The sequence below is a fragment of the Canis lupus genome, chromosome 23 (genome assembly GCF_011100685.1).
Source record: "Canis lupus familiaris isolate Mischka breed German Shepherd chromosome 23, alternate assembly UU_Cfam_GSD_1.0, whole genome shotgun sequence".
Lineage (NCBI taxonomy): Eukaryota > Metazoa > Chordata > Mammalia > Carnivora > Canidae > Canis > Canis lupus.
The window spans coordinates 28,227,827-28,238,704 of NC_049244.1; the positions used below are offsets into that span (position 1 = coordinate 28,227,827).

A 10,878-nucleotide genomic window follows, 5' to 3' on the forward strand; every position below is an offset into this window, starting at 1 on the left:
TAAATAATCTTTAAAAAAATAAATTGTTCAAAAGCTTATAGTTTAATAGTTGGCAAATTCTAGACTCAGCTGTATGCATTTTGACCCCAGAGCTGTGCTCCTGTTCTTTAAACTATATTTCAATTCCTATACTCTTAAGGAAGGAAGGAAGGATACTGCTGTAATCAGTAATATCCTACTACCAATACCCTCTATTTACTCCAAGGACTTCTGTTTTCTCTTTTATTGTAAATTACCTTTGGTTATGACTTTAATTCTTTTGAGCCATGGACATGAATCTCTTCTAGAGCCTCTGTCCCAGATAACTAGCTCAGGCATAGCCAAGCAGGGTTCTAAGGGTGTCTTTTTATGGTGAGGCTTTGATAATGACTGCCGCAGCCTCTGTCCATGTGTTGCAATTTTAGACATGGGTATAGTAGTATACCCAAGAGCTTTCAGCATCAAGCAAATCCTGGCCTGTGCTGGGATTAAAAATGAGGCAGAGGCCACATTGAATAGTTATCTGCAGCTCCTGCAAGTTTATCAGAGAATAGCAGAGATGCAGATTTGCTGCCTCTCAAAAGCCCCAGGTTTGTAACCCTCAGGAATCTTGGAATTCAGGATTCATATACAGTAGCAGGCTTGTCACTTGCCTTCTTCCAACCCTAAGATAAATAGGTCAGACAATTTCAGTAGCTCAGTGTGTCTTCTGGAAAGATTTTCCTTTTAGAGGGAGAGAAACAGATGTTAGAAGGGATTGAGAGATGTCCTTGAATTGTATCACAAGTCGATGACATACAGAGCTTGACAATTTTAGGCTCAATCACTGCTATATCTCACTGACTTTGCCAATGAGGTATTGCAATGTCAGAGGGTGCCTACTTTGTTGAATGCCTTATAAATTAATTTGTTCTTAAAAACACTTCCAACCACAGGAAAAGATGGACTGACTTTGGGCGATAGAATATAAAATGGTAAATTTTAGATTAACCAGCCCACTCTTTCTCCAGGTGCCATCAACAAATATCCCCCTGCAGATCTGAGACCCAAGTGTGTTAACATCACCTCTCCCAACCCAGAGAACGTTGGCTCAGGAAACACTGTAGTGTGAGTTGACAAATTCACAGTTTGGGTAATACTACAGCTGGAAGCAGTCCTTCCAAAAATAATTTGAAATGAATGGCGCTTTAGTTTTCAGGATGCAAGTTTGGTTGGGATATAGGGTATGTGTTTGTGTGTCTGTTAAATACTCTTGGTTTGTGAAGACTGCACAGATCTGGAGTTAATAGCAGATAGAATAGCACCCATATTGGAAAGAGCCATGTTTCCATTTCTGTTGCTTTTATGAAAAAAAAGAGAGACTCCTATTAATACCTAATATAACACCACTAATATTGGGTACTGCCATAACAGAAAACTTATAACATCAAATGTTAGATATAACAATTTTACAGCAGAAGAAAAACAAAAAGAAAAAATGCAAAAGCAGCAAAAATATTTGCCATTTGAAAAACAGAACTCATATGAAGACTGATAGGAAGGATTCTTTTATGTTTGATTTTGCAAAGTACAACCATAAGTACTCAATAAAAATTCAGTGCTGAACATAATTTTGCTTTGGAGTCCTAAACCACTGATAAAATGCTATGATTTCTCTTTGGAATGTTAAAAAGTTGCCTGAGTCAGATTTCATCTACAAACTACACTTGGACTGTTCCAATCACATGCATAAAGTTGATTGCTATTCTACATCTGCTATTCTATATCCTGTGTTTACATTTAATTCTGCAAGGGGCTTGGCTAACATATTTTTCATCTCTTTTCTCTGTCACCTCAACCTTATTCCTGAGGTGTATAAAATAGAGACAGGAAACAGTGAGCTGTTTGGTGAATTTGGTTCCCAGGAGCATCATTCCTTTGTATTAGGGAACAATCCTAGTAATGGTTCTGACACCGCTATTGATTTGATCCAGAAGTTATACATGCTCTTTTCAACTGGAGAACTGGTGATGAACGATAAGGAAGAGGCACATTCAGAAGAAATGCCAGCTCTAGCAGATGGTAAACAACAAGATAAAAAAGGTAACCTTGGGTACAATAGAATTGAAGCCCCTGAAGTACCTTTGTTTGGATTTTTCCCCTGGTGGAAGATGAGCAAGGATGAGCAAGGAGAACTCACTGGGACAGGTAGAAATGACAAGATAGAGAAGCTTAGGGCTGCAGGAGGTTCCCACAATGAGGAAGCAAAAAATATATAACTCTAGAAAGGCAAAAAAGGGAATCAATGATGTTGACAAAACCAGAACTGGAAATAGTTGTAAATACTCAGTGTGAGGTCAGGGAATAGAGACAGGAGAAGGATGAGAACAAGGACCACACAGGTCCTGAGTAAGCAAACAGAGCCCCAGATATCTTGTGCAAAATGTGAGTGAGGAGCTATGCAACAAGCCTCCAGGGTTTGAAGGTCTACCTTCTCCCTTAGCAACCCTGGCTTGCCTGCTCTGAGATGTGAGCTTCTAGCTGGTGCCTGTGGTTTTGAGATTTCTTTGGAGGCTGAGAGCAGCTTCTTAGGCTATGTGAGGAGATGGTTCAGGACCTACAGCTAAAGGGAAAAATGGAAGATGGAGAATGAAACTATAGTAGGCACCAGAGCAACTATTCATAATTTTTGCTGTGTACCAAAACTATATGGGAAATTATTTTAAAATTAATATTCTTGCGTGTCTACTAAAGCTGGAAGTAAGCATACACTTTAACTAGCAAATTTACTCAAATGTATATGCCCAACAGAAAAATATATATTCACCAAAAGTCATGTACTAGAATGTTCATAATGGCACTATTTTTAGTAGCCCTGAAGTAGAAACAAAAATACCCAATAGCAGGTATGATAAATAAATTTAGGTATGATTATATAATAAAATACCATATATGCATGCAGCATATATGTACGATACTATATAAATATGTAGTATGTATCAGTACTTCATATGTACACCTATACAATATTAGATATAAGTATAGATATAACAAATATATAGACACTGAACAAAATCAGAAAAATGATGGAAAATAGGAGAGATGAGGATAGAGAAAATATAGAAAAATATAGAGAGGGAAGAGAAGTGTAAGAAAAGGAAAATCAAATAAAAATACAATGAAGTATCTGGTTCCAATCAAGATGGACTAAGCCTACTTTAGCCTCAAGATGGACTAGCCCATATTGTCTCTCTTGCACTGATCACAACTGGAAACTGTGGAGAAGACAAAAAAAAAAAAGGCAATTCCCCAAAGAGCTCTGAAAATAAAAAGTAGATATATTGTGAAGTTTCCCATTTCCTTTTCTGTTTTCTTTTGTAGCTTTGTCCTGAGGGCAGATCTCAGTCCTGGAGTTGTTTGATGGCAGTGGGGCAGGAAGATAAAATTCAGTGGAAACCTCATATTTCTGGGCAGAAGAACTAGGAAAAGGAGCTCCTGTTTGTCAGAGGTGGTGGTAGAAATGCCCATTTTTCCCTCTCTTTCCTCTCCTGTTTTGTTTTGTTTTGTTTAAGATTTCATTTATTTATTTGACAGAGAAAGTGCACAAGCAGGAGGAGAGGCAGAGGGAAAGGAAGAAGTAGGGTCCCTGCTGAGCAGAGAGCCCAATGTGGGGCTTAATCCTAGAACCCCAAGATAATGACCCGAGCCAAAGATAGACACTTAACCAATTGAACCACCCAGGTGCCTCTCTTCTCACTGTTTTGTGCACTGTTTTGCTCTGAAGGTGGGCACAGTTTGCATCTGAGTGGAAGGCTAGCTAACTAAAATTAAAGAAAAACTCTGTTTTTCTGGCCAGAGGAACTAGAAAGAGAGGTCCTGCTTGCCAGCATGTAGGGGTAGCCCCAGAGGAAGAGAACTGGAGCAGGGGATCCTCTGATTCTAATTATGGGAGCTGCATCAGCCTTGGACTCTCAATCATGGACAAAAAAATTCCCAAACTAGCAGAAAATATAACTCTACAGATTTTAAGACCCCACTCAAGACACATCATTAACAGCTGAAAACAAAAGATAAAAATTTTGAAGCAGCTAGAGAAAAATCTGCATATTACAAAAGAAAAGAACAACTCTTCAAATGATGGTAAATTTCTCATCAGAAACCATGGAAGTTAAAAATAAATATAAACAAACAAACAAACAAACCTTGGAAGCTGAAAGACAGTGAAACATTTTTTTCTTTCACATCCCAGAATCAAAGAACTTAGAACACAAAATTTTATATCCAATGTGCATAGCCCTCTGGAATGAAAACAAAAGAAAGATATTTCCAGATAAAGGAAAACTAAGAGGATTTATTGCTAACAGGCATGGGCTAAAGGAAAGCAGTGGTGGGAGAACCAGGGAGTTGGGGTGAGGCCAAATGACTGAGGACCAGATGGCTGAGGGAACCCCAAAGGGAAATCAAGAAGGGGATTCAAAAGGGAGGGTGGTTGAGTAAAACAAAGTGGCAGGTACCAGCTGCAGCTCACCCATGTACAGAGCCATACTGTCTGTAAGGTAATTTCATGTACATGATCCCATTGAGTTCCCTCCAAAACCCTGTGTAGGAGACAGGAATTAATACCCTTCTATTTGGATGGAGAAACGGAAGCTCAAATAGGTTTAGTGCCTTTCTGAAACTAGGCCCTGGTCTGGCAACTCCTAATTCAGTGTGCTTTCCCAATATCGGAGGAAGGAAATAGATCTGAGATAGAAAAGGGTAGGTGTTAGGAGGGGATATCCTAGTCACCTCAAGCCATAGATTGAGGGGCTTAAAGACAATAATTTATTTTCTCATGGTTCTGAAGGCTGAGAAGTCCAAGATCAAGGGACCAACAAATTTGGTTTCTAATGAGAACTCTCTTTCTGACTTGCAGACAGCCATCTTCTTGCTCTGTTTTCACATAGTGGAGACAGTCCTGGTGTCCCTTCCTCTTCTAAGGGCATCACTTTTTATCAGATTATATCTCCATCCTTAAGGCATATGAAATTGGGGAGACACAATGCAATCCATTTCAGGCGATATAATTAACAACATACACAGGAAAGAACCCTATAAATCAGTATTGATCAAGTTGTCTATGCATTATAATGACCTGGGTATTTGTTGATGATTCCATAGTCCAACCCACACTCCACATCCCTTAAGTCATATTCTCTGTCAGTGAGACATAGGCATTCATTGTTTTTGAAACCCCAGAGCAATTCCAGTGTGCATACAAGTTTGAAAAACACTGCTATAAATTTCAATTGAATTAGTCCTGTTAGGTATTTCAAGGTGAGGTTGCTGCTGAAAATGATAAGGTTGGTAACTCAAAGAAGATTACCAAGTGAGCATTACTGAGAACTTTCTTGATTGTTATTATTCTTCATAATTTCTTTCCTCCAGAAGTTTTCACCATTTTTCTACTTAATTGTATATCCTACATCTCGAAGTTGATCATGTCCTTACTCATTGCCTTCTGAGAGTTCTAGACAGCAACTTAATTTGGTGACATTTGGCCAGCTCTGTTCCATGAAGTCAGTCTGAGTCTCTTCAAGAAATGTCAGTTTGGCTTCTTTCTTGGAATCATGTGGGATTAGAATTTGAAACTAGAATGACTTTAGAAACCACTGAGGTGTCCTGTATCTTTTTACAGATAAGAAGCTGTAGACATCTAAGTGTCTTACTAAAGAATATTCACAGTATCTAGTTCAGTACCATTTTGTCACAAAGATTTATATTGTATTATGTTTCTAGAACACAAATTCAATTTAAAGTTAATCTATGAAACAAGACAAATCTTTATCTGAAAAAAATCTTTATCTGGTTTTTTGAAAGGCTGGAGATAATACATATGAAGGTCAAATGCACACCTTGTTTGGTACATAATCAGCTAGTATTATGTTACATGAATGATCTAAGTCTGGTAATATATTTGACAATTAAAAATAAAAATCCATTGTGAAGAATGATCAGCCCTTACATACTTATCTTTGCTGTGCTTATCTTGTTTTTTCAAAGAGAATGGGCTTTTCTTTTTACCTCATTTTTCTAATGTTTTGATTGTATCCATCTACTTAACATATAGATTATTTTGCTTATTATAATGTACATTTGCAAGGTTTTAATCTGGAGTTTTAAAAAGCATAAGTGTATTCCTTTTCCCATTATGCCAATTTAGGGCTTATTTCTTAGTCTTTATTTTTCTAACATCAAGTTCAATATTTCTCAAAGTGTGGTCCCTGGACCATCAACATCAGCATCATCTAGGAAGTCACTGGAAATGCAGATCCTTGAATCCTGCCAAAGACTTGCTGAATCAGAAACTCTGGGGTTGGGGTCCTCCAGATGATTCTGATGCAGGCTAGAGTTTGAGAACCACTGACCTAGTGTTACAAATATTGAGCCTAAATTAGTCTCCTTTAGTAGAAGTCCTTGGGGCAGCCTGGGTGGCTCAGCAGCTTAGCATTGCCTTCAGCCCAGGGCCTGATCCTGGAGACCCGGGATCGAGTCCCATGTCAGGCTCCCTGCATGGAGCCTGCTTCTCCCTCTGCCTCTCTCTCTCTCTCTCTCTCTCTCTTTCTCTGTCTTTCATGAATAAATAAATAAAATCTTTAAAAAAAAAAAGAAGTCCTTTCACTAAATATTAATAGGTAATCGGGAGAAAAAATTTTTCCTGTAAAACACTGATAAATAGGCATGATTTTTGCAGGACTTCTCAATGACTTTATTGGGCTAAAGTTTATTGTGATTCTGAGAGAGGGGCTATGGTCAAACCACTATGACCACAGAATCATTGTATCAGGGGGCATCTTTTTGGGCTCGTGTTCTATAGAAACCACTTTGGGAAATAGTAGTTGAAAGACTGAATCCAAGGATCACTGGATGGGGACATGGATTTGGCTCCAATTTGTGCAGTTACTGGTCATGTGATCTTAGGCACATTACTTTGCTTTTCTGAGCTTCCATTTCTCTAGCTGTAAAATGGGCATAATAGTAGAGCCTACATTGTAGGGTAATGTGATCACTGAATATAAAGTGCTTCAAACAGCACGCACTTTGCATTGAGTGAAAACAATACATGTTAGCTATTATTTAAAATTATGATGATGGTGATGGTGATGATGATGGTTATGATGACAAAATGGCATTAGAGTTGATGGCCATGGTGGAAAGAATGCCAGACTGGGAATGAGGAGATCTAGATGCTAATTTTAGTTCTGTCACTAACTGGCTTTGTGATCTCAAATAGTCACCTGATTGCCTTGGTCTTCAATTTTCTTGTTTGTGTAATGAGGAGCTTGGGCAAGGCCAGTGTTTTTCATACTAAGGGACACACAAAGACTTCCTAGTGCATAGATTTCTAAAAACTACATCTAAATTTCTAAAAACTAAAATCTAAAAACATTCTAGAGAATGTCTCTATCTGAGGAATCATGGAGGGTCTCCTTTTCAGCATCCTCTTTTACAAAAGCCCCCCACTTCATGCAAAAAAAAAAAAATGACATACCTCTCAGCCATCCTTTTTTAAAAGATTTTATTTTTAAGTAATCTTTACAACCAACATGGGGCTCAAACTCACAACCCCAAGATCAAGAGTTGCATCTTCTTCCAACTGAGCCAGCTAAGTTTCCCTTTCTCAGCCATTCTAAATCTGATTATGTGCTTTGCCCAAATGTAAACCCTCCCAGGAAGGCACAGGATAGGGAGTTGGGAGCATGTTGTCAAACAAGGAGTCATTTTAAATACTGGATCTGTAGGTCTCCTTTAAGCCCAGTAAGGCTTCAGGTTTTTCCCATCCTGTACATGTTTCTGTTAAGAAATGTATTGTTAGAAATGTATTTGAACTCATGTTTGGATGATCTGAATTCAGGTATACTATAGAGTGAGGATGGTAGTTATGATAAGTTTCATTTAGTAATCTGGCCTGTTCCATTACCTGACTTTTCACAAAAGATACATCTTTTTAAAGTGAAAAATCCTTGAGAACAAAGCAAAGAGCCTATAAGTGAAGTACCAATGGAGAGCGAGCATTGTTTCATTAGGTCAAAAAAAAATCACAGCAAAAGCCTTAACCATTTACCTATCTTAGAGTGGAATCATAAGTAAGACATCATCACAGAGACCCTCAGTAACATACTTACAGTTGGAAGACCAGATCTTCCAACTGAAAGAGGTGTGGATTGGTTTTACTTTAAGGACTAGTTCCACCAATTAGGCTATATGGGATATGTCCCATTAAGTGAATAAGCTAAGTTGGAGTTTAAAAATTCTGAAGAAAAATATGTAAAACACATTATTATTTTATAAAAAAAAATTTAGTAATAGCATACTTGTGAAGTGTGCTTTATTTAGCAATATTAAAACTTTCCAGTCATATTTTAGTTTCCTAGGTTAAACACCATACTTCTAAGTGAAAGAGTAACTGGTATTATTAATAGCCATTCAATAAGTTTGTGAAGTGTTTTCAGGTACATTTCCCAGAAGTGAGGAATTGTCATCCAATCACCGGGTAACATAATCTTTTGTAAATAAAAGCTTTTGAAAGATTAGTGGGCAGTTTTTGGCACATAACTCAGAATTCAAAGAATTGTTTGGTATTGCTATAGTAAAACTCCTTCAAAACCCATCAACAATATTTATCAGTGCTTAAATCTATAACAATAAATATTAATAGAATTAATATTAAACTCTGCCTCATGCTAACAATAAATTGTAATAGTAAGTAAAAACAATAGGGATAAACTACCCATCTCAAGAAGAAATTCATTTCCAATAAAACTTTTACTTTTTGTTTTGAAAGAATAACCAAAATTTATATAATATAAATAATAACATATAAAATATATATGCTCTTCTGATAAATTGTAATGGTAATCCATCAGAAAAAAATATGTTAACACATAGAAGGTTATAGCCTTGGGAAATAAAAAGACATGCATTAAAATATATTTTTTGCTGTGGAGGATTATAATTAGGCAACCAATAAAAGATTTTAAAGCATTTAAATATATTACAGTTAAATGAAATTCTATGGGGAAGTGGAATGGAAGTACATGTTTAAGGAGAAAAATGAACACTACAAAACATCTGACTTTGAACCATGAGCATATTTACATATAATTTAAATAGAAAATGGTGCTGTCAAATCACTGTGCTATTTAGATTCTATTAGGTAAATTTTTAAAAATGTGACAGCTCTATTTCTAAATGTGAGCTTTTAAAATATGTCACAAATTACATCCTTTTCAAATACTTAAACTCATTATGAAAAAATAATTAGATGTTAACTTTAAAATATGCAAGGCAAGAGTACATGATTGTTTTCCTTTGAGATGGATATGTAACAAATGTCTGAAGACAAGCCACTTCAGTGGCCGGACACCAGTCCTCCTAAGAATAGTAGGTGCTGATGCTAGAAGCAAAAGTTCACATGAGGGTGGTTAGGGATGAAAGGGGATGAAGAATAGGAGAGGAAGGAATGTTGTCCTAGAAATTAATGCTAAAAATGAAGATTAAAAGGATTCTAAGCAGAGTCCTAGCTCTGCACATTCCTTCTAGTTCAAATCAATAACACTGAATGTACTAAGTGTGGAATTTCAGATGATGAATGTACCAACATTTCCCCAGGAAGAAGCGTATCTGTAGTTCTACTTATATGTTGCTCATTTGTATCTATTATCACATCACCCTTTTATTTTGACTATTGAAAATGGCAAAACTATGTGTGTTCATTTCATATGTGGCAAAGAGGAGTCAAGTCTAGAGGGAACATTTTAAACAAATCCAGTGACATTAAGAACATTAATGTTTTTATGTTTTGCAGATGGTGAGGACACAAGATGATCATAGCAAAAAAAGGAAGATTGCTCTGTTGGCAATGTGTGACTCCATGTGGTTCTAGCCAGAAACTATAAATCATCTGTTAGAAGTAGAGTGGTGAGGGGCAGAAATTTTTTCATGAAACCAATTGGCTAGTAATGTGCTAAATTTGTGCTGTTTCAAGTCTGAAAGGGAGACTTTTGAGTGAAGACACCAACAAGCAGAACTGAGAAACTAGGAATGATTTCATTTCTTCTGAGAATTGGGAAAAATGACCAGGAAAAGTTAACTGAATTTTTTTCTTGACAGCTCTGTACAGTTCAGACAGCAATTCTGATGATATATCTGCTTAGAGAATATTTTTATCATAATTTTCATCACATCTACATCTCAAATTGGGCAGTTGAAACAAAAGCAGTCAGAGTTAGAATTTCCTAGGAAAGTCTCCTATCTCTTCATAGAATGAGAAACTCATGTTCATCTCTTCAATTCTGCTACAACCCTCATGGTGGATCCAGCCCTGAGCGCCCTGTGAAATCCACCTGGCAAGCTGCTACCAGAATGCTTACTGTTTACCAGAACACTTGGAAAATAATGGAATTCGTGAGAAAGAAAAAAGTGAGATGAGGCTAATTTTATGAATGGCTGTTTTGTGCTGTGATCATTTGTTTTACATTTTAGCATGCTTTGCTTTATATGTACTTGATTTTTGCTGGGGAAAAGAATTATGGAAAAACATGAATATTCTATTTGACCAGAGCTGTTCTTGGGAATTTCAATGGAACAAGAGACAAGTTCTAAAATAAAAGCAAGTCTGACTGGAAGCTTATTCTGTTCATTTTTATTTATGTGTAGTCTAACCCAGGCCCACTGAAACACCAGTATAGGATTAACAATATTTGGAAAATATATACATATAGTGTAAAATAAGCCAATAGTGAATTCATTTTTTAAATCTTTCAATTTGGTTAAGGCAACTAATAATTGCCAAGTGAGTATATTTTGCATATTTTTAAAGTGACTATGGTAATAGGATAATACTACTGGCTGTTTTGTACTTTTCCCATATAATTTTCC

General features: G+C 36.7%; 1 protein-coding gene across 7 annotated transcripts in view; it reads left to right on the plus strand.

The window, feature by feature from the left end:
- The window catches only part of COL6A5 (collagen type VI alpha 5 chain), a 129,523-nt gene extending 118,893 nt beyond the window's left edge, over nucleotides 1-10,630 (plus strand). For 4 of the 7 annotated variants that reach the window (XM_038570813.1, XM_038570816.1, XM_038570817.1 and 1 more), the window contains one exon: nucleotides 9,806-10,630. In XM_038570813.1, coding sequence (XP_038426741.1) covers nucleotides 9,806-9,825 — 20 coding nt within the window. In that variant the 3' untranslated portion in view covers nucleotides 9,826-10,630. Of the gene's footprint in view, nucleotides 1-989; nucleotides 1,087-1,816; nucleotides 2,062-9,805 lie in introns of all 7 variants that reach the window. The other 3 variants (XM_038570812.1, XM_038570814.1, XM_038570815.1) reach the window with 1 other exon arrangement.
- The last annotated feature ends 248 nt before the right edge of the window (nucleotides 10,631-10,878 follow it).